Source organism: Mauremys mutica, chromosome 2, assembly GCF_020497125.1.
Source record: "Mauremys mutica isolate MM-2020 ecotype Southern chromosome 2, ASM2049712v1, whole genome shotgun sequence".
In the NCBI taxonomy this organism is placed as follows: Eukaryota; Metazoa; Chordata; order Testudines; family Geoemydidae; genus Mauremys; species Mauremys mutica.
In genome coordinates, this window is record NC_059073.1 from 78,840,752 (window position 1) to 78,865,937 (window position 25,186).

Below are 25,186 nucleotides of genomic sequence, written 5' to 3' on the forward strand. Positions count from 1 at the left end.
AGAAAAAAGATCATCCCATAAACACTGACTAGGTTGGTAATGCATTACTCCTTGCAAAGTGTATTAAAAATGAAAAGCCAATAAATGGAAATAATGAATTCCTCTTTTTTATTTTATATTCCCCTATAGGAATATGCTCCTTGTGTGGAAACAGTATTCTTCTGTATGTTTCCTACAAGAAAAAGAATTTACTAAAACCAGCAGAATACTTCATGATCAACCTTGCCATCAGTGACCTTGGTATGACTCTGACCTTGTATCCTCTAGCTGTTACATCCAGCCTTTCTCACAGGTTTGTTCAATATGCAAATAGTATTTAACATCCTCTGCACAGACTGGAGGCCTCTGCCAGCAGGGAGGATTGAATTATTCTGCCACTTTTGTAGAAAGGACAGGGAAGATTAATTACAGAAATTGAGAGAAGTATGTTACGTAAGAGCAGCTTTCTGAGCTGCTGGCTGCATTTAGTTTTCTAGTCCGAGGCCATTGCAATTTGTATTCCTCTTGGGAAAGGGGCTTGGGATATTTCTTCCATACAATCACTCTACCTGCTGTCTGAAATCTTCTGTGGGAGGAATTGTAAAAGCTATTGGAACGTAGCTGTTTGCATATTAGATTTGTGGGTTTTTTTAAACAAATCTGAGGCTGTAAATGACTCCTGGGGATTAAATTTAATCCTGGGATTTAAAGTTATGGTTAATGTCCAATTCACAACTGGATTTCTTTCCAATTTAGCTCTTCTTTCTCTTGTCTCTACCTCCCTCATCCTTGCAAGTTTAACCTAATAGTATTCCATAATACCTGGCTTTTGTGATCTTTACATGGGGCTCAGAATCTCTAATAAATGCCCTTGCTGGATCCAAGACGGTATTTGGTATGCTGTTGAGTTCTCCTATGGAAGCTTTTTGGGATTGTGGAGAGGAAAAAGGGGGTGCTCAGAGGATGGAGGAGAATGTGAATCTACCCCCCCCAAGTCTAATTTATTCAGATCAAAGGGATTTAGATACCTAGCTGCCACTTTGGGTGCTGAAGTCCAACATTTAAGAGCAAATGGCATTTGCAAAACAATAGCTCAGCTGCTGCCACTGAGCCCTGTAGGTGCCTTGGAGACTTTAGGTGCCTACATTTTAGTGGCTGAACATGCCCATAGCCAAGTCCTGACCTGCCCATCAGCTCTGTACCTAACTCCCATCTATGTCCCAGCAGGATTCACGAGCTGGCATTCCCCTTTTGGGCCCCATCCAGGAGGTGTGCTCACAGCATGTTGAAATCCACACAAAATGGCTGGAGGATGGGGGCGGGGGAAGGGGAACCTTCCTGGAGAAAGTGATTTTTTTTGATGAAATTTTTGTTGGAAAAAGGTTTGATAAAGATCAAACAGAACATGACCTCCGGGGGATGGAACACTGCAAATGTTTTGTTTTGAAATGACTTTGTTATGAAAGGTATTGTACTTTAAAATATACATTGTAATATCATTTAAAAAAACCCAAAATTGGAATGAATTTTATCAGAACAAAATATTTTGAAAACTTCATCTCATAGGAAATTTCCAAACTTTTTTCATTCTCATTCAGAACGGTGGGGGGAGGGGGAAACCCCTTTGAATGTTGGAATTTCCTGCAGAGCCGCTCTAGGAAGCAACAAGGTACTATGTAATCTAGCTAAATGGCAGAGTTCAAGAGGAAGTCTTTCAAGCCAGACTGTGATCCTTGTGGGAGAGCTTGCACAAAACCTGCCCCCACACTGCCTAGCTCAAGTCAGTGCTATTGACTGTTAACTTTCATGACTCTATCACCTCCTGAGCAACCTGCTTCCAAGAGCTACGGTCTAAGATCACCTCTTTTAACTGTTCCGTATGACTTGGGGAAACAGGAGAAGGGAGAGAGGGATTTCTGAGATTCCATCCCCTTACTGCAGGACTATTCTCCTAATTAGTGCTACTTTCGGAATACGTCTCTTATCCTCCCCAGCGGCTTGTCTACACACACACACTTGGGGACACTCTGATTTTGGTTTGGGTAGCTTAATTTGGTTTATCTTAAACCAGTTTCTAATCTATTTAAATTAAACTGGAATAAGCTACTCTTATACCGAAATACGTGTCCACACAGGGGACTGCATTGGTTTAACTAAATCAGTTTTAAATTCATATCTTTAGTTAAACTGCTGCAACTCTCCATATAGACAGTGCCTAGAAGTGTTGCAGAGGAAGAGGAATGAGGAGACCAGAATTCTTAGCAACTGGTGCCAGAGAAAAAGGGGCGAACAGCTTGGCAGAAGTGGCTGAATTGAACAGCCTCTCTTTTTTTTTTTCTTCTCACCTTTCCTCAAAAATGAAGGCAGGCAACAATTTTCTTAATGGCACGAGGATATTCTAGTAAGAACGTCCTCCTTCAGTTAACTGCCGACCAAATATTAACATCACAGTGATGCTTGCTACTTTCAAATGGTAAATGTCAACATTATAATAATGACCACCACAAGGGACTTTCTACCATCTGCCTTTGAATTACAGGAAGAATGCTGGCATCTAAATCTTGACTCTTGTTTTTGTTTTGTTTGTTTTTTCAGATGGCTGTATGGTAAACAAGTTTGCTTGTTCTATGCATTTTGCGGTGTACTTTTTGGGATCTGCAGTCTGTCAACACTAACATTACTGAGTACTGTGTGCTGCCTCAAAATTTGTTTTCCAGCTTATGGTAAATTAATTTCCTTCTCTCTCAGATTGTTTAGTATTTGTCTCTTGAACAAAGACAGCCATTGGCTAGTCTGTATCTTGGAGAACGTTTATATAGAAAGGTGTGTTACATGGGGGTGTTAAATGATTATATATCTGTTCTCCCCAGTAATTGAGTTTGGTGCTATATATACCTAGTTTATTATATCCAAACCCGCTTATGCTGAGGTAAATGACTCAGAAGAGGACCATGAGGTAACTGTTAAAATGACAGCAAGGTTGGGTTAAGTTGCTACCATTTTTAAGATTCATTTTGTACAATTATCTTTGACAGGTATGAGCAGCATTTCAGTACCTTAATTTTTCTGTAAATGGTAGAGATGCATACTATATTCTACTGACCTTTTCAGATGTTTTCTTATGGTTTCTTTTGTTCATCTACTCAAGTTCTTTCTTTATTACCTCACTCATTTCTTAGGATAAGAGGAATGCCAGTCAATGTAACATAAAAAAGACAAATGTAGCATCAGATTTTACTACTATTCAAAGAACAGCTTTAAAATTCTAGTATCTCATTGTTGTGAGAGTGGAACTTTAGGTGGAAAAGATCCTGTGTTAATCAGATTTTACCTTGGGCTCAAACTGTCCTTGTAGTTTTTAAATTTGTTAAAATAAACTTGCTTTTGTGTTAAAATCTCACCTGGTAACTTTTAGCTTAGAAGATGGTTTTACATTTGATTTTTAAATCCCTGAAGATGTTATGTTGCAAGAAAAATGCGCATGATTGTGGTAAGTGTAGCCATGCAAATGGTGCCCCTCTCTTTTATATTCAGTACCAACAGAACTACTTATTCTTAGTGAGATAAATTTTCCGGAACAAAGATGACCTTCTCTTGAATCAAGACGCACACTAACTAACAGTATCTTGTTTCTTTTCTTGTCTATGCATGGTGTTGGATTGTTTAAAGAAATTATAATTGTGAGGTTAAATAGTTAATTAATGTGAAAGTGTGTTGAAGCTGCAACATCCCTGTTAAGTACATATAATGTCTTATCATATAAACTGAAAAATGACAGATATAAACATTTTAGGCATGGATCATGAACTCTGACCTACAAGTACTTGGCGCTACTTGTGTGGGGCAAAACATTTAGTAGAATCTCTCTAGGTGACAGCCCTTCTTTAGAAATCAGGGTGATCATTCTTTAGATTCATTGTGTTTGAAAGTCATACTGTGTCTGTGAACCATTCTAAAATGGAGCACATTTTGAAGCTGCAGGGAGCCAGGTCCTTGACTATGACCAAGGAACACACAGCACAAGTTGTAGGAACAGGGTTGTAAGATGACCATGAAACTCCCCTTTGCAATCACCCCTCGCTCCCCCAGTTCTGTGCTAATTTGTGCTGGTCTGGTTTCCCAGCATAACTCCAAGCAGCCTGAGGGTGCCAGTTTTCATTTTAAGGTAATCTGTTTGAGTTCTTTTAAGTTCTCTTGAATATTTCCTTGCATGTTTTATGTTTCCACACAATGTCAACTGAATTTCAGTGAAGATTGTTTATTTATTTCACGATATGAGGGAGGATTTGCAAATAGCATGATCTGAAATCCCTGCACTTATTGGACATATGAACTGAAAGCTTGATTTAGTACAAAATCAGCTTGAGTCTCTCTCTGATGTACAGTATATTCATTGTATGCAAAAAAAATACCATACCTCATAACAGCATAAGAGAAATCATCTCAAACTGAAATCAGGAAATAAGAGTTATGGTTTGAGTGTCAGAGATGAGTATTTTCTGAAGTACCGTGTATGTATTGTATTTGCTCTATTCTGTTTCCCTGGATTTCCTGACATAGCTTATTCCCAAGAAATGCTGCCTCTTCAACCTCCCTTTGGCCAGAAGCTTAGACAAAGGTGAACAAGATGGGACCTGAAACATCTTGTCTCTGCAGCCCACCCAACTTGCAGTTATTTAGAGTTCAGAATATTGCAAACTCGTTTTATGGTGCCTTTAGTTTGAATAACAAGGAGGTTTTTTGACTATTTATATTGTGAATATTATTTATTTCTATTGTGCAGAAAAGACCTAGTCTTGTTGGACCAGCACCCCATTGCGCTAGGTGCTATACAGAAAACTAAGACAATCCCTGCCCCCAAAGAATTTATAGTCTAATTTTAAGACAAATGAAAACAAGGGTGACAGACTGGGAGCACAAGGAAACAATGAGTTAATATTGGCCAGCATGATAGGCAGTGATCTCAGCACATCTGCTGCTTATCTGTTAAGGCATCACAGAAAAGGGAGAGTTTAATAGGGGATTTGAAGGAAGACAATGAGATAGCTTTGTGGATGTTTATGGGGGCTCCTCCCAAGCGTGAGGGGGTAAACAATTGTAATACCCAGTGTCCAATAAAAAGGGCCTATGTATTGTTTTCTGGCTTGTATAATTAGAATCCATCATACTATTGCAAGCAGTTCTTCACTGATTGTTTCATGTCTTCCAGGGAACAGATTTAGGCAAGAACATGGACGAATCTTGATAGCCTGCACATGGGCCTATGCAGCAATTTTTGCCTGTTCACCCCTAGCTCACTGGGGAGAGTATGGAGCAGAGCCCTATGGTACAGCTTGTTGCATTGACTGGCATTCATCAAATGTAAATACAGTGGCAATGTCTTACACCGTAGCTCTCTTTGTCTTCTGCTTTATCATCCCCTGTGGGGTAATTGTTACGTCCTATACCTTCATTCTGATAACGGTCAAAGAATCCAGAAAAGCAGTGGAACAGCATGTCTCAGGTCCCACCAGGATGAGCAACGTGCAGGCTATTACAGTCAAGGTATTTGAAAATTTGTGTTCTCAAGCCACATTCTGCATGCACGGGCAGCACCATTTAGAGTGCTAGAGGGATTCCGAGAGAGGAATGAGAAAGGAAAGATCATCAGTCCCATTTGTTTCTGAAACAAGCATGCAATGTTACCTTTTGCAGATTCACCACATGCAAATGAATTGTTCCTGCAAAACCCCTTATGTGATAGCTGTGAGGTTTCTGTAACCTTTTCTTTAGGCTCTACTAACAAAGGTATGACAGAAGTTCTATTAGAGTTTTGTGAAAATTTCAGACCTTTTTTTTTTTCTTTAAAGTTCTAGATATTTTACAAACTATTTTGGAAGACTGTAGGATTTCTTTGGCAAACCTTGTTTTAAAAGGGAAAATGTATGCTGAATGCAATAAAACTTTGAAACTTTCAATAGAAAAATGTACTACTTGTAGCATGCAAGCAAATTCTGTACCTAAACATACAGTTGCCAGTTATTTCTAAGGAACTCTCAGAGTTACATTTTGGCCTTCTGTATTCGGGTCATCTTTCTTTTGGCTCCCAGGTCCATCTGTCTTTCCCCTTGTTTTCAGGGTCACAAACCTCACTTTCCCCCCACATCTGTTTGCCGTTAGAGTTCTGGGGAACACTTATCTTTCTATTTTAAAAAAATTTGAAACCCAAAATATATTCCTGTCATTCCTAGTATGATATTTTATAGATATTGTCCCAGATAGGCAAAGAGATGAGATGTTTTGTAATGACGGATGTGTAGTAACATTGTATTGCAGTGTTTTTTGTAGCATATAGTTTCATTTTAAGATTGCAGTATTACTCATAACAGCTTGGTAGCCTTATCTAGATCAAAAGAAAATCAGATCACATTAAAGAAGTGAGAAATAGCTAAATATTGAGACCTATGCTATGTGCTCGGGAATCGGTACCAAAGGAAGAGGATTGTGTTTTGACAAGAGGGAATTACTGAGCGTAAACAGGGCTAAACAAATGAGCTGAAAAATGTTTATGCTCCTACAATATCCTGAGAGAATACGAGGTTAAGTAATTCATTTATACCGTTAAAACATATTTTGAAAGATTTTTGCATATTGGATGCTATTGTGTCTATTAGAAGAAATGTAGACCAAATCTGATAAACTTTTATATATTTGGAAAAAGGTTCTGAAGTGAGATATTTTAAGCCACACATCTCACTGTCCCATATGTTAAAAACAGGGCTCCTAAGCTTGAAACATAAAGATAAATCACAGGAGTTCTCCAGAGAAACTTTGACTTTTGGATAAATCTGAAAAAAAACCCACAATTACATAAAACAAAGATCCGTCTCTCTCAAGTGATTTGGTAGAACCTCAGTCTGAGTCATTTAAATTAAACTGGAGAATACAGTGCGGGGAACAAGCTTGCATTGGGAAGGTGATGGACTCTGTTAGCTTTATGCATTGTTTGGAATAGAGCTGGTTGGAGCAACTTCAGTGGAGCCATATTCTTATGGAATATGCAGTTCTGCCAAAATTGAAACACTTTGTGAAATCTGGTTAGTTTCACTTGTGTTTCTTTCAGAAAGCAAACCAGACAAATCCAACAGTCAGAACATCCCATTTTGAGAATTTGAACAAAAACATTGAAATGTTTCATTTCAGAATGCTTTTGGTTTAAAATGACTCTTTATTCTGCAATTTAAATTTTGTATTATGTAGTCTAACCTAACACACAATTTTTAAAAGTGGAAACTGAAACAAAATTTTTTTGTTTAAATGAAATATTTTGAATGATGGGAGGGAAGAAAACAAACCTCAGAATTTTCTTCCTATTCAGAACAAAGCCAAATTTCGAAATCTCAATATCCTTTGCAAAATGGAACTTCCATCCTCTGTTCAGCTCTAGTTTGGAGCTTTGCTTGGGCATATACTTTATCTCTTGTTTCTGCCTAATCCGTTTTCAGTGCCCTGTTTGACATTGATCCCAGGCAAGATAATGGAGCAGCTGATACAGGACTCAATAAAGAATGAAAGGAGGGTGTATATAACTAATACAAATCAACATGGGTTTCTGGGAAGTAGATCCCGTCAAACTAATGTTATCATTTTTATTTTTTTAAGAGATCACAGGTTTGGTTGATAAAGATAATAGTGTTGCTGTAATATACCTAGACTTCTGTAAGGTGTTTTTCTTAGTACCATGTTACATTTTGATTAAAAGAACAAGAATGATATAACATTAACATGGCACACATTAAATGGATTCAAAACTGGCTAACTGATCGGTCTCAAAATATAATTGTAAATGGGGAATCATCATCAATCAAATATGTTTCTAGTAGGGTCCTGCAGGGATTGGTCTTTGTCCTACACTATTTAACATTTTTATCAATGACCTAGAAGGAAATATGAAATAATTGTTGACAAAGATTGCAGTGGACACAAAAATTGGGGGAGTGGTAAATAATGAAGAGGACAGGTCACTGATTCAGAGCAGTCTGGATTATTTTGTATGCTGTGCGCAAGCAAAAAATATAGGCTATGCTTACATGATGGGGGACTCTATCCTGGGAAGCAGTGACTCTGAAAAAGATTGTGGGTGGTGGTGAGTAACAAGCTGAATATGAGCTCCTAGAACAAAACTGTGTCCAAAAGGGCTAATGCAATCCTTGGATGCATGAACAGGTGAATGTTGAGTAGGAGAACAGAGCTTATTTGACCCATATCTTTTGCAGCAGTGCAACCACTGCTGGGATAGTGTGTCCAGTTCTGATGTCCACAGTTCAAGAAGGATGTTGATATATTGAAGAGGGTTCAGACAAGAGCCACAAGAATGATTAAAGGATTAGACAACAGGCCTTACAGTGATAAACTTAAGGCGCTCAATCTATTTAACTTAATAAAAATGAAGATTAAGGGGTGACTTGATCACAGTCCATATGTACCTATCTGGGGGAAAATATATAATAATGGGCTCTTCAGTCTAGCAGAGAAAGATATGACATGAGCCAATGGCTGGAAGTTGAAGCTAGACAAGTTAAGATGGGAAATAAAGTGTATATTTTTATCAATGACAGTAATTAACCACTGGAACAGTTTACCAAGGGTAGCGGTGGACTCTTCATTACTGATAATTTTTACATCAAGATTGGATGCTTTTCTAAAAGATCTGCTCTAGGAATTATTTTGGGGAAGTTCTATGGCCTGTATCCTACAGGAAGTCAGACTAGATGATCACAATGGCCCTTGCTGGCCTTGCAATCTATGAAACACATGGGACTTGCAATGCCTGAATTCAATTCCAGAACTTTCATCTGCTTCAAAAGAAACAAGTCTGTTCTCAGGAGAAGTATGCAGTGCCCAGATGTTTGCACAGCATGAAGTGTTGGGCCAGCACATTGCCCACTGTAATTAGAACACTGATGTGCTCTTTGGCTTACTATAAATAATCAGGCTGGCCTGGATAAGTGGGAATACTTAAGAGAAACCCCTAGAGTTAAGAGGAGGAAATAAGCCATGGTGAGAAGTCTAGTGAGAGAACAGGGGGCAGTCTTCTTTCCAAAAGATTATTGCTGAAAGATGTTGCCCAATTTTGTCCATTTCCTGCATATTTTGAAGGAGCATTCATTACTGGTTGCATTCATTTATGGTTTTGGGTTCACAGTAAAATGTAAATGAGTCAAGTTCCCACCTGCTACAGTTCAGCATAGTTCCACTGAAATTATCGTCCACCAGCTGATGATCATCTGGCCTAAGTGAAAATGTGTTTATATATTTTGTTGGAGCATTTCTAAATGAAAAGGAACCAGTCTATTTCCTGAATGTTACAAATCCCACCCAAACTTTGCCTTGTCACACTTACATGATGGCTGTGCAAGGAATCTGGGCAACAGTTAGCCCTTCATTCCAGTTGAATGGAGGTACAAATATTCATTTGTAAAACATAAGAATTAAGAGCTGTAGCATAATTTGGTCTCAGATAAGTTTTCAGCCACAGTCTGGTCCAAATTATGACATTTGGATTTAGGCAAATAATTTTCCTACCCTTTTTAGTGCAAAGCTAAATATTTAGGTGAAAGAGCTGCCTCCTCCCTACATAACTGCTGCTTCTCTCTTCCCAACAGCCAGTTCTGATAGCTGAGAGTGGAGAGAAGCTCAGGAGGATGCTTTCCTTCCTTCCTTTTGCATCCCCATAACAACAGTGACTACTACTTGCTGCTTTCTCCATTTAGCCAGTTCATGTTAGAGCTTCCCAATACAATGTACCTCCTGCCCCCTTCCAAGTATAGATTCTCTCTTCTGCTGTCTCTTTACTGCCATTTCCTCCCCTCTTTGACATCAGCCATTTTCACTCCGGTACCCTGGCAGACTTCAAATTTGAGATGTGCCTCAGGAGCCTGATCCGGCCCCCATTGAAATCACTGAGAGTTGGATCAGGCTTATAGACCCAGATCCTGAAAAGGATTTAGGCACCTAACTCTCATTGATTAACTCCCATAGTCCCTAAAACAGCTACATATCTCATTCCTCATTCTTATACTGTTTGGGCCCAATCCAGCTCCTGTTGAACTCAATTGGAGTTTTACCATTGATGTTCCTGGGAGCAGGAACAGGCCCTGCATTTTTAAACAACTGTTTTGCCAATGCACTTGAAATGATGCTATTAGTATCAGCCTCTCTTTGCTTGATTATCTGAGCTTCCAGCTCAATAGTGTAACTACAAGCATTCAGATTAAGGTCTGTAATTTTTCCAGATCATGTTAGAAATGGAACAAGTGCAGAAAAAACATTTTTAATTAAAAAAAAAGTTACTAACATCCATTCATTATAATTAACCTCATGTAAATTGAAAGTAAATTATTTCGACCTGTGGTGCTTTTCTCACATGCTCTGATGACAATAGCAAGTTATTAAGAAGATTTAGTGTGGAACAAATGACTCACTAATATGTTTAATTTTTTTGTGAGCCTGAGGTTGGTAAACTGGTGTTTTTATTATTAGCTAGTTATTGCAATATACCACCAAATAAAATATATGTGGACTGCATTGTGTATTGCTCTGTTCTGATATCTGTGTGGGGGTATGTATTTGTGTTCCACTTCTAAAACCACTATGAGAGCTCGCAAAGAGGTAAACTCCCAGGGGGAGGGATAGCTCAGTGGTTTGAGCATTGGCCTGCTAAACCCAAGGTTGTGCATTCAATCCTTGAGAGGGCCGCTTAGGAGTCTGAGGCAAAAATTGGTCCTGCTAGTGAAGGCAGGGGGCTGGACTCAATGACCTTTCAAGGTCCCTTCCAGTTCTAGGAGATTGGTATATCTCCAATTATTGCCTTAAGTAGAGAATGCCCTCCTAGCTGTGGAAGTCACTCTGTTAATTATGTTGGTCCTACAACACATCCTGTTATTATTGGGCTGTGAAGTGCTCAGATACTATAGTACTATATTATAGTAATGCAGGCCATGTAAGTACATTAGATATCAGAACTAGATATTTAGCCTGATCACCTGCTTAAAATTAAGCGCATACTTCAGTGCTTTGCTGGATCGGAGCCTGCATGGTATCTATAGTATGGAAAAGCGCCCACTCAAATGTACGCCACTGCCACTGTGTGCATGCATGTGCAAATAGCTAGTGATTTGTGTGCATGTTGATGTGATTTGCTTTCACTCTAGCAGTGATTGGTCGCTTGTGTACACATCTTTTTTGCACTTGACCCTGCATATCTGATTCCTTTGCCTGCAATATGTGTTCTCAACACATGCAGCAAATGCACTCATGCCTACTGAGGCCAAACAAAAACTGGTGCAAAAGACTAAAATTAATGTAGTTATAAAAGTGATTTGAGTCCATTTGAATTAAGATGAAATTAAATTCAATTTACAATGTAAAAACTGCTATTTTTCTTTTAGCAGCAGAACAATACTTGTGTGTCACTTACATCAGTATAGAAATAACTAAGAATCTTTATCAGATTTTTACTTAATAAATAGTAATGTTCTATTTTAGTCTGGTCATCACTTGTGATAGCTTGAAAATGCATGATTGTAAGCATAGAAGTGCCACCTGGCTGCTGGTCTGAATAGCACGTACCTTATTTTTAATTGTATTCATTGAGGATTTGCTCCTCTCAACATGAAATTCTCCCATGTACAGAGAGCCAGCACAAGCCCCAGTTAAGCACATAAAATATGGTCTAAGTTGGACTTAAATGGTGCACAGGCTTAGTGCCAGTCTCTTTCATCTTTACTGAATTAAGTGAAATTTCGCCACGACTATAATGGGAGTAAGATCAGTCCTTGAAACTAGAGGTATATATGTGCCAATGGACGTGTGCTTGAAAGCTGTGGTTGATTATGATTTTAAGTGTTGGGGAGAGGCAAGAATAAATGTGATAGAAATAAAACTGCACGAATGATGTTCTGCAAAGAAGATGAACAAGATGTGGATACAAGCTCACAGCACCAACTCCTCAGAGGTGCTGAGCACCTGCAGCTCTCCTTAAAGTGAAAGGGGAAATTGTTCAGTGCCTCTCTGGATTTGGGCCACTTTGAGCAAATATTTTACTTGTAATGCATTAAGTCACTGTGATTTGCTGCAGGGAGTTCAAAACTATTTGGGGATCTTGGTGACTACCAGTTGGACGTCATTCAATTTCCAAATGTCAGTTGTATTGGCATGATGTATGAAGGGAAGTAATACAGAAGCCAAATTAAATCTGAATTCCCTCCACTACTGACTCCAGGTAATGTTTATTGATTCCGGAGGAGGAGGCAACAATGCTCACCTTGCTGGTAAGTGTATGAGGCTGGCTGATATATGGAAAAAATGGGAATGACAACCTGCTGTCACAGAATTTTATGGCAGTCAGCAGGGAGAAGTATGATTTGGAAGAGGTACAGTCAGGACTTGGTCATTTTGAAATAAATGATCAAACTTTTGATTTTGTTTTTATTTTACAAATAGTTGTAAAAATGAAGGAAGGTTTTGATTTGGGGTCTTTTTTGGGCTGACGGGTTTTAGATTCTTATGTGAGCACAGCACAATTCCTACAAACTTTCATTATATTCTAACTCCGCTAATTTTTTTTTCAGTTTCCTTAAACATAGCATGAGAATCAGATCATTCTGTGGAAACATGCGGGGGAGGATTCACAAGGGAGACTTAGGTGTTTAACTGCCACTTTAGGTGCCTATGTCCAACACTTCAGTGCCATTCACAGAACTCTACCCAGGTTTCTAAATCTCTGTCATTAAAATCTCCCAAATGCCTAAATTTTGGCAGCAGGGCATGTGCACAGCTGCCTAAATAGGGATAGAGTTAGAATGACTCTATAGCCCATTAGTTAGGGTGCTTATGTCAGAGCTGGGTTCTAGCTGCCCTGCTCCAAGGACTATTTAATTATTTATACACGGGGAATGGCTTCAGCAGGAGAGACTGAGAGAGAGCCCTGCCCCAAAGTACTCCATAGATCAGTGGCTAGGCCACTGTCCTGGGAGGTAGGAGATCCACATTCAAATCCTTGCAGCATATCGGGCAGATGAGGGGTTTGAACCAAGGTCTCTCAGAGCCTGGGTGAGTGCTCTGAGCACTGGGTTATAAGGAGACCACCATCTATCTCCACCTCAGTTTTTCTTGAAAAAGGACTGACTGGGCCTAGGCCTACCTCCAGGAGAGGGTTCATGGCTGAAAATCCCATGTAGAAACTGGTGCCTCCCTCAGGCCCAGACTTAGGTGCTTAACTGCCATTGAAGATTGGGGGTCTGGCCCCACCAGACTCCTCAGCATTTTTTATTGGCTAATTTAGGTGGCTCCAACTCAGTGTGCTGGCTTCTGTGAATCCTGTTCTCAGGTGCCTAGCTCTCCCCATGCATTACATAGACAGCTTGGACCCCTAATTCAGTGAATTCCAGTAGGCAGCAGGGTGCCTAAAAGTTACAGGCTGCAATGCTGAGCACAGCAGTATCTAAGCCTTGTGAATTCCACCCTCAGTCAAAAAATGAACATGTCTTTTTATCGTGGGTCCAGTTCTAAAAACTTCCTTTGACTTCAGGTCTGTGTGAATCTGGCATGTGCAGTAATTGTGGGATTAAGCCATTAACCAGGAATCAGCCTTGCTAAAAACACTCTTGCTCTAGTGGTCACACCATGTTACATAGGCTGGCCTGACAACTTGGGTTTGTTGGTGATGATTCTTTGGGACATCTCCACTTTTAATAGAGAAAGTATGTAGGGGGAATGTCTGGATTCTCCCCTCATCATGCCCACTGCTTCTGCTGCAGTAGTAAAGGAGCCCAGCTGATTGTGCTGATACACTGGCATAGCTGCCATCATTTAAAAATGTTTTGGAAGGGACAATTGTCCGAATAAACTGCACGCCTGAGGGAGTCCTCAATTCATGGAGTCTAAAGCGAGAGAGGACCAGTGTGATCATCAAGTCTGACCTCCTGTAGATCCCAGGCCATAGAACTTCCCCAACATAATTCCTTTTGAACTAGAGCATGTCTTTAAAATCAAGACAGAATTGATTTTTTTTTAATTGCCAGTGTTGGAGAATCCATTACAACCCTCGGTAAACTGTTCTGATAGCTAATTATCCTCACTGTTAAAAATGTATGCCTTATTTCTGGTCTGAATTTGTCTATCTTGAACTTGCAACCATTGGATCTTCTTACCCTCTTCAGTCTAGCAGAGAAAGTTTATTATCAAATATATGTTCCCTGGGGTACTTATACACGGCACTCAAGTCCCCTTTAACCTTGTCTTTGTTAAGCTAAAAGCTTGAGCTCTGTGACTAAGCTGCCTGATCACTAGTGTTATGTTTATATTCTCTCACTGAGATCTTTGTACCTGGATTAACACAGAGGGCGTTATTCCCAGTGACAGTACATGCGAACAGTGCTCTTACTGTTTTTTACAATAGAACTGGATAAATTGTTGTGCCAGGAAGTCACAAATTAGATCAGGGATCTCAAACTCAATTTATCTTAGGGCCAGTGCCAGTCCTCAAATCCTCCCTGTGGGCCAATAACGTCACTGAAGATGGTTTTTCAGAAAAGAAAACATTTATATTGTATTTTTTATTTCGAATTTCTTAAAAATAATAAATCTGTCATACAACTTTATACAATTCTTTGCCTGCCAGAGAGTTTTTAGTGTTTGCCAGACACCTGGCAATGCTTCAGTTCTGTCAGTTTGTTGATGTTTGGCCTCAGTGACTAAGCAGTTGAAACCTTCAGGATTGCAGCAGATGTGCATCAGCTAGTTGTGTTCGGTATTTTGACTTGTTTATATTCATTGTGGAAAAAAATGACGCTGCCTCCATGGCTGACTCTGCCCGGCATCTAGTGATGGTATCTCTGTCCCTCTCCCCCAGCCAATGGGAGCTGTGGGGGGCGGTGCCTGCAGCAGACATTGCCGTCAGCTTGTCTGCATGCGTCTGTCCTCCGTGGGCCACAGTGGAGAGGTCTCGGGTCGCAGATGGCCCATGGGCTGGGACTTTGAGACCCCTGAGTTAGGTCCTCAATGGAACCTAGATTTCCACTCACACACTTAGGTTCATGAGAGTGGATACTCTCTAGTCTGAGAATAGGATGGCTTGCACAGATCAGTTTCAGGCTGTTGGAGCTTTGGCTAATGTGTGAGTGCTAGATTATCAAATTGCCTTTTAGATGTAGAATAGGAGCTACACCTGCGCTTATAATCACACAACAGAATTGGCATAGAAGTAGTTGTTGCATGGGTACAACAGAGGTCAGAATTTGGCCCTAAACGTGTTTTCTTGATAATTGTATTTGAAATGTAGGAGTCCTTATGATTAGAAGCCAGGATGGCATAATCACTGGGGAAGAACTGGTCTTTCGATGCAGCAGCTCTTTCAAAAGAGTTTTATTCTTTGGATGGTGTTGAGTACCTGACCTTGGCTGTGGCTCTGGAGATGCCTTTAATTCATTCTCTGTCTTCAAAACTTGGATGCTAAACTGGAAGTGACAGCCTCACACAGGCTTAGGGATAGCAGAGAGAAGAAGACAGGCTAGTATTGGTTAGATCATTTGGATTTGCAGGGCATGCGCAGGGTAGGAGTAAACCTCTTTGGTTTTAAAATCAAAGTTGAGTTTTTAGTCAGCCCCTGAGTGGATGCACAAGCTGAGGAAAGGCACAGAGGGCTCCCCATCATCTTGTGCTGTTGTGCACATGACCATAATGTCCCGGCAGGTGTTAGGTGCCTAAAAGAGGGTGGGATGAGTATGTGACCATGGCTGTGCCCCCACCCCACTGAGTGAGCTAGAATTCCTCTTCCTAAGAACTCCAGGTACCGTACAGACTAGGAGCACCAGAAGGGCTGAGGAGGAAGGTACACAAGGCAGGCATTAGCTCTAAGTGGAGACCCATATCCTCAAGTGGGTGTTGAAATGTACTTTAGCCCTGAGGCTGCATAAAGTGATCTTATTAGCAAGATTAAACACTGAGAATATCACATCAAGAGTCTGGGGGAGATGCTGTTGGCACAAAGTAATATAGCCAATTTATACGGATCAAAGATAATGTTTACACTACACAATGTCACCCTTTCTATTTAAAGTTACAGGCATTATGCTTAAGTGCCCGTGTAAATGAGAGGCTAGGATGGAAGACAGATTATTATTTTGGTAAAGTGTGTGCTGTGTTATGGGTCCACTTAAAAAAAAAATTCCCTCAGCCAGCGATCAGTAATTAACAAAGCAGACATGACTGCTAGCTGTTGGCTTTGATTAATAAAAACACTTTAGTACATAGCAATTGCAGAAAAAAATACCGTGTTTTCTGCATAATTCAGCCGCAGTAAGCTTTTTGCCAATCTTTGAATCCTGTTCAGTGTCTCTCTCCAAGCACTCTCAGAGGAGCTGGTGAACAAAATACTACCAAGGCACCTGAAAGTATCACGTTGCTCCAAAGGCTGGTGAATCCATTGGAAATACTCCCATTGACTTCAATCGGCTTTGACTGATTCAGACCCCAAGTGAGACTCAGTAGTGCTGTTGAAATCACAAGGCAATTTTCTGAACTATATAACTCTAGCAGGATCTCATTGGAACTTTGTGCTGTGGGAGGGAGAGAGGTGGAGGGGAATATGTGGCTTTTATTTTCCAAACAGGTTGCTAATTTCTTTTGCTCCCCAGCTTTTTTTCCTCCTTCCTATAAGTGAATAATATATTGGTTCTTTGTCCTGTGCTATGAAAGAGATCAGACTCGATCTTTCTGGTCTCTTCTGGCCTTAAAATCAATGAAACTGTTTTGGCCTCTGTTCTCGTGCATTTGGACCAAGTGTTCTAGATGCTGAAGGTAGTTGCACTTAACCAATTTGGAGCAGTCCTAGAACTGCACAAGTTGTGGGAAGGAACTGTTTCTGTACTTTCTGTTCCCAGCAAAATACCCTGAAACACTTCTGGCAACAGCAATTATGTGAAAGAGAAGAGGAACATACAATTGATTACCTCCAATATAGCCCTATTCACTTATCTTTTCAAAGATGCTACCTGTGTTAGCATCAGAAAAGATTTTTTCCCCACCCATCAGGAATCTGGAGGCCTTGAACAAATGTGTTATAGAAATATAGTGAGAAAACTAAAATACATATTGTAAATATTCATTTTTTCTGCAAGCAGGAATTAATTCAGCTGCCAACAAGAGTGAAATGCACTGTACCACAGAGAAATGATAGCAAACCATGTGATTTATGTAAAGCATGGCACGAAGTGCATGTTAATGAGACTTCCAACTGTTTATGGCTGGTGCTAAAGTCTTTGCTCAGAAGCTCTTGCAAAATATTGAGTAGAAATCAAAAAGTACCTTTTAGCCTTACAATGTAGTATTATTAAGAGGCGGCTTCACTTCAGTGGTAGATGAAGTGATTCCTAGTTTACGTAGGGATGCATACAGCATGGGCATGGAGGATGCTGGATGCAGGAAAAGCCTTATGCCTTGCCTATGGCTAGTATGGAATTCTGCTGTGCTCAATGAGCTGACAATGAAAGCAGCAATGAAACTGCTAGCTCTCCCAGTCTGTTGTTCAAGTCCCCTACCACTCCCTCTGTGTAGACACGCACTCCCAACCCAATATTCAGACCCTTCATGTAAGGTCTGTGGAGAGACAGGATTTCCAGCCAGCTTTCTACCATGATTTAGGAGTGTCCTTCCTGAACCTAAGGAGAGAGAAGGGGAAGGGAGCTGGGAGACTCCACTCCCAAGCCCAGAGATAGTGGCAAGAACTACCACCTCCCCACCAAGTCTCCAAGAGCAACTTGAGGAACAGGAAGTGTGGGAGGGAGTCCAGATATGAGCCGAGGGTCTAGGGAGCAGAGAATGACCATGGTAGCTCCTGCAGCTAGCAAAACTAACTGGGGATTTGCTAACTTCCATCTTTCATAATATTTAAAAATTGTTAAGACTGTAATCTACTGACTCAGAATAGCCATTTCACCATTGGATATGTCTGCGTAGTTCCTGATGTAATTCTAAATGCAGTTCCTCTTCCTCAAACTACTATGTGCAGGGAACCACAGAATGTACAAATAGCCCTCTACCTTATCTGTCTGAATGCTTGGTGTGCAGCATAGTGATAACCATGATGTTCCTAGGGGATCTGTTGTTAGCGTTATTAAATTTAATAGAATTCAATTTATATTTTTTATAATTTCAACCAATATCAGTTTGTTCTTTTTTATCAATTGAGATTTTCACACCTTTTGAAAAATTATGAGTTTAAGCATTTCTTTTTTGATTTTTATTGATTTAAATTTTCACAGTTGCGGGAAATCTGGGGATCAGACAATGGGAGGAGTCAGACAATAATTTAATGACAGAAGACATTGAGATTCAAAAAGTTAAAACTTTATAACAGATTTTAAAGATTATAACTAAAATCATTTTAGTCAGGATGAATGGCTAGAACATTTTGTGGAATAAATCTTTGAAATGATGCACCACACCAGTAGAATGTATAATTATATATATGGGTTGGCTTTTCCTAATTCTCATACTTGCTTTCTTGCTCTTCTTTTGTATTTCATCTAGTTCCTCATTAATTATCATTAATAGCAGTAGTGAATTTCAGTGTGTAGAGTTTATTGCAAATTATCCTGTTGTATATGTGTGCACAAGTGGTAGTGATGGGGTTGAGGGTGGAGGAAGGGCTGTTACTCAGAAGAGGAGATTGGGTGGGAAAGCTGTATTTGTACAGCACCACTACTTCTCAACTGCAACAAAGGGTCTCGGGCTTTGTTTCCAGGTCTTGCTAGTTCTCCGTGAGGGAAGAATGGGTTGCTTGAAAGACCTGTGCTATTTTAAAGGAGAAAGACAAACCTTTTATTTTAGATTTTGCTTCATAAAACATACCAATGAGCTTATGTGTGATTCTTTAATTTCCCTTTTTACAAATACGATGGCTAAATTGATACAGGTGGAATCGTAAGGGCCACATGCAAAAATACATGCTCACTTGCATGCATGATTACAACTGCACGTACACATGGGTTTTTACCTGTCTAGATACCAATTTGCATTTTGGATATGTAATTACAGTGGCTGCATACACAATCTCAGTATGTGCTTGTACAAATGCATACACACTTTTGCATGTGAAAGTGAGGCATTTTCCATTGAAAATTTGGCTCAAAAGGTCCTTCCAAAAATTAGCAACAAATATTCAATAAAAAGAATTTGAATACTAGATTTTGAAAAATTCAAGATCTTACCTTTTAAAACTCAGTGTAAAACATTACTATATAATAGATACTAAATTATTTCATAGTATCAATCTTTCATATATGTGTGGAACCAATTATACATTTTATACATAAAATATGCTTTGCAAAGACTGTTTTCATACTACAGACATCCACAAAATTGTGAATCAGTTGTATGTTTTGTGTAGTTTGCATTTATTGCTCAAAGGCAGCTAATGATGCTTATTTTATAACAGGACTGAGATTAGTTTATTTCTTCCTCTTCGTAATAGATTAATTTGCTGAATGTAATGCCATAGAGAGGTTATCAATGATACAGACCTCTTACTGGGTTTTTCTCTTATTTAATGTTTCATTATGATCTGTATGAGAAACTATCTCCTATTTCAGAGAATATGCATCTTTTATCTTGAGTACCTCCTGGAGCATGAGATTTTTATCTTAGCAGATGTAGCTACAGTTCTGGAGCCTTAAAATTCCTTCTATCATGCAGGGGCTTTCCTGGTCCAAACGGTGAAACCTATCGAATCATTTTGATATCTTGTAAAACCAGATGCACCATCCTGAAGGACAGGTGAAATTTTACTGTTCTAGGACTGTGCAAATGTTATTAGTCCTAAAATTATCCAGTCGCCCCAGCTGATTTGACAGTCTCATGTGGCAATGATTACTACAGGTTGACTTTGCTCTGTGTGCAGTAACATTTCCTTTCCTTTGTTGTAAATTCCCTAGCCAGGAATATCTTGACTGAGTGGGCAAATTAAAATGCTGAAGTGTTCACATTTAAAAAGATTTAATTATACACCATTTATTTAAAGTGTCTCTAATCCAAACATATTAAATTCACTATATACTCATAATACACTCGTCATTTGAACCATTCTGGACCAGATCCTCAGATGATGTAAATATGTATAGCTCTATTGAAGTCTGTGGAACTACACCGATTTATAACCTCTGAGGATCTGGGCTTCCATGTGCAGGTAACTTTAATTGTGCAGCTGGAAAAACAGTCTCTCCTTTTCTTTTCTCTACACCTCTGAGATATAAAAGCTTAATCCTGCAGTCCATACTCCTTCCTTCAAAGTTTTCATTGCAGTCTGTTAAAGTTTTCCCTCAGTTACCTCTTCAAAACTTAATTCTTATTCACAGACACATAGACTCTAAGGTCAGAAGAGACCACTATGATCTCCTGTCTATGCAAGCTGTAGAATTTTTCCCAGAAGCCGGATTAAAGCATATTCTTTAGAAAGGTATCTAAAGACTCCAAGTGATGGTGAATCAATCACCTACCCTGGTAAGCTGCTCCTGTGTTTAATTACACTCACTGCTAGGAAATTGTCTTATTTCAAGGTTGAATTTATCTAACCTCAACTTCCAGCCATTGGATCTTGTTATGTCTGTGCCTGCAAGATTGAAAAGCCTCAGACATCTTTTCCATGTGTAAGTATCTACACACAGTGATCAGGTCACCTCTCGACTTGCTCTTAGATAAGCTGAATAGACTGAGCTCTTTAAGCCTCACATTAAGCTTTATTTCCAGCCCCTCCTTTGAATTCGCTCCAACATTTCCACATGCTTCTTGAAGTAGGGACACCAGAACTGGACATGAGTATTCTAGGAGTGGCCTTACCAATGCTGTGTACAGAAGCAAGACCACTTCCCTACTTGATATTCCCTTTTTATGACAATGAAGGATCACACTGGCCTCTCTTTGCTGCAGCATTGCACTGAGAGCTCATGTTCAGGCAGTTATCTATAATGACACTAGTGGGGAGGAGGTTAATGAGGGCCTGTGGACCCAACTGGCCCTGTCCTGCTACACTGGTAACAGATGTGGAGATGGGAGTTATGGAGAAGGCCAAGCTCAGTTTGAGGCTGACCAGGATGGAGAACAGAGCTCCACTTCTCCCTTGGTGAGAGAAGCCTGATATCAGCCAAGAGTCTGAGACCACTTGCTGCCTGGACCAACCTTCTGGTGGATGGAACTAGGCCTATGGAGACTGATCAAAGGACTGGCTGCATGAAGACAAGCCCTGTACAAAAGAGTGGGGTTCTGCTGAAGTGTCCTTGGATTGACCCTATTTTGAGTTTTAGGATTCCTTTTATTTTTGCATTTTAACACCTGGAAGGGATGGGACTCAAGTGTGCCTGAGTTGAAGAACTAAAACGCCACTGCTCCAAACACATTAGAGGTGGCAACTGACCAATGGAAACCCTGCAGTAGTCTGAGTAGTGCCCATTGGGGCACCATGGAGACAGGTCCTGGCAGAGACTCTCTAAATCATTTTCTGAGCCATTGCTTTCCAAGAAAATCTCCCATCCTGTAGGTATAGCCTTCATTCTTTCTTCCCAGATGTATTCCCTTGTATTTGGCTGTATTAACATGGATTTTGTTGGATTGCACAGTAACTGTTTTAACCAGGCAATTCAGATTACCCTGGAACAATAACCTAACCTCCTCATTACTATCCAGCAATCTGTGTCATCTGCAAACTGTACCAGCAAAGATTTTATATGATCATATATTGTTGATAAAAAATTGGCATTGGACCAAGAACCAATCCCTGAGAGATCTCACTAGAAACAATCCTGCTTATTGATGTCTCCCCATTAACAATTACATTTTGAGATCTGTCAGTGAACCAGTTTTTAATTCATCTAATGTATACCTAAGAAGTGTTTTCAATCAAGACGTCATTGGTACTAAGTCAAATGCCTTGGAGAAATCCCTAGATACTATATTAACATATCAGAGGGGTAGCCGTGTTAGTCTGGATCTGTAAAAGCAGCAAAGAATCCTGTGGCACCTTATAGACTAACAGACGTTTTGCAACATGAGCTTTCGTGGGTGAATACCCACTTCTTCGGATGCATCCGAAGAAGTGGGTATTCACCCACGAAAGCTCATGTTGCAAAACGTCTGTTAGTCTATAAGGTGCCACAGGATTCTTTGCTGCTTATATTAACATAGTTGGCTTCATTGACCAGACCCGAGATCTTGTAAAGAAAAGAAAAAAAAAACAGTTTTGTTTGACAAGACCTACCTTCCATGTAGCCATGTTGACAGACTTTCATTATATTTTAACCTCTAATTCTTTGTTGATTGAGAATTAACTGTTCTATTATTTTACCTGGGATTGATGTCAGGCTAACTGGTCTCTAGTTCCCTGCGTCCTCTTTTATTCTTCCAGCAAGATTTCTGCCAGTAAACTCCTGTGCAGTACTAACTACACTCACTCTGTTGCCTGACATTAAAACCTCCCCGCCCATAAAATAAAATAGTAACTAACAAGAAATACAATGCAAAATATATTTTATGATCTGATTCATCCTCTTATCACTCTTTAATTGTTCTCTCCTCCATACTTACTTAACCAGTATGGTATGTGGATATTATTTATCTAAAACACCTGTACAGGAACCTCAACATGGCCTCCATTTGCATTCATACAACTTTGCTAGAGCAATAGCTTCTGTGAAGAATTTTATGCCCATGAGAATTTTTGTGCAAAAAGTGCTTGTTTTTACACACACACACAAAGGAGTTTTGCATGTTGATCATTTGTAGGATGAGATAGGAAAGGGATAATATATAGAAAAATGCCTAGGTATGTGATTTATTTAGGCACAGAGTGGTTTTTTTTTTTAAAATCTGCCTCCAAGCCAAGCTTGTATTGTTCAGACCCTACTGTACAGTAGTGGCCAAGCTCACAGGCAGGGCAAGGATGAATATATTCCAGCACTGAGAGATGACCTGTATCTGCCAAGAATTGGGGGAGGGGAGCACAAGTAAGGGCAGAGTGAGGGCAGAAGCTTCAGCAGATGTTACTGAGCATGCTCAGTGTGTGTGAGCATGCTCAATACAAGCCAAGCAGTTAAATCTGGGGCGGCACATGACCCTGCATGCCCCCACCAATGCATTGCCTCTGCCAGCATTACATAGGAAATCATTATCATTACTTTACATTTGTATTCTTTTGAGTCCTAACAGCATGCCATGTGAGATATATTTTACAAACTGCATCATTCACTGAGGAATAACTAGCTAAATGTGGGTGAGCACTAGATATTTGGAAATACCCCCATTTGGATCTCTCTCTCTCTCTCTCTCTCTCTCTCTCTCTCTCTCGACGTAACCATTTGGTGCAGGAACTGACATTTCATCATGTGTGTGTATTGTAGCTAGCACAATGGAGCTCAATTCTTGCTGGAGCTTCTAGTCACTGCCTCTGTACAAATACATAAAATAATTCTGCACTATATACAGTTTTACATTTTGTTTCTTTCATCTACTTATGTCTTATTTTCAACTACTTTTAAGCTTTTGCAGGCAGGGGTTGTCTTTACTATGTCAGTAGAACACCTATGAGAGTGGGACACTGATTTGATAAGTGTTAATTTAATAAAAATTAATGATGATTTCCCACAAATGCTTGCAGTCATTGGAAGATAACCATTGTTAATGTTGTTTGATTTTTAATCCTTGTTCTTCAGTAGTAAATAGAGGTTTGAGCCAAAGGCTACTGGAGTCAGTAGAAGTCATCTTTCCATTGACTCCAATGGGCTTTGGATTAGGCCTTAGGTTCTTGATGCTTTTTACAAACCTCAGAGAGTTATTTATTACCTTATGGAATGATTTCATTACTTAGATAGGAATCTTATCAATCTAAACATTTATTTATACCTTTTTTATTACATTTATGAATGTCACCTCTTCAAACTGTCCCTTGTCCAGAGTCGTATTTCTCTGTGACCCATTCTGGATTAGTGTCCTCATAGTTGCTGCTACTGCAGTTTCAGCAATGCTGAATTACAGCCTGAGTCTAAAGTTAGAGAAATCATTATCTTTCTCATTTTAGTGTGTGGAACAGTTGGCCCAAAGCCCGCAGTTAGATTATCAGAAGGTCACAAAGTCTGTTCCTGCTTGATTTTAATGTCCTGCCTGGGCTTTCATTGGATAGATGAGTGCACAATTTGCCAAGGGAGATGGTATCACCTTCACCAGAAGATATTCAAGGCCAGAAATGACATCCATCTATCAAGAATGGTTTAACAATAATTAAATCAATCTCATTCTGGGGGGGTGGGGAGAGGAAGGATGGGTTAGATGACCCATCAGATCTCCCCATATTGGTGTGAAAGTTACACCCACTTACAGTTACTTCTCTGTGGTGTATATAGCTGATACATGAGTAAAAGGAATATACAAAAATATTAACAAATCACTTAGGCTGAATGATGATTTCTGGATAAAGAGAAACGTAGATTTCTAAATAACCAGCATATTCTGGTCAAACACTATTTTTCTAGTCAAGGACAAATGCTCTGTCCTTTCACTACCTAAAATGTTTCTTTGGAATCCAAATGTGTAAGTCCGGAATCTTGTATCCTATTCAAAATGGTTTTGGTTGAGAAAAGTTTATACACTAAATATAATATTGGGGATCTGATAAAATTGTGAATGCTAACAAACATACCAGTCAAGTACATCTGGCTTTAAAAGATAAGCCCATAAAGCTGAGAGTATCCATCCCTATTGAATAGATTGATTTGAAGAGTAGTCATAATTGATCCTACAATTCTACATTTGATCAATGTGTCTTTAGGACACAAACACCTGGAATCCAAAGGTCTACTAAATAAAAATTAAATGCATAAAGACTCGATTAACTATGGCTTAATCCAATTTAACATCTCTCATTCTTTTAGGGGCACTTATATAGCTGTTTTGTGTAGTAAATGATCAAGGTGCTTGCTTTACACACTAGATTTTGGTGAAATCAGCCTTTGCCACTCAAACATTTGCACAATTTGATCTTGTAAATGGTTTCCACTATGCTTTTGTAACCTTCTGAATCAAATTTTTGGTCCTGTCTATACTGGAATGTGGTGGTGGTGAGGGGTGAGGGTTTTTTGGGGGGAGGGAGGGGTGTATTGGTGTATTTTCACCAATGGAGGTACAC

General features: G+C 39.6%; 1 protein-coding gene across 2 annotated transcripts in view; it reads left to right on the forward strand.

The window, feature by feature from the left end:
- LOC123364542 (opsin-5-like) overlaps positions 1 to 25,186 on the forward strand; it is a 75,693-nt gene that overhangs the window by 44,518 nt on the left and 5,989 nt on the right. For both annotated transcript variants that reach the window (XM_045006756.1, XM_045006757.1), the window contains 3 exons: positions 130 to 292; positions 2,575 to 2,702; positions 5,189 to 5,523. In XM_045006756.1, the coding sequence (XP_044862691.1) occupies positions 130 to 292; positions 2,575 to 2,702; positions 5,189 to 5,523 (626 nt within the window). The remainder of the gene's footprint in view (positions 1 to 129; positions 293 to 2,574; positions 2,703 to 5,188; positions 5,524 to 25,186) is intronic.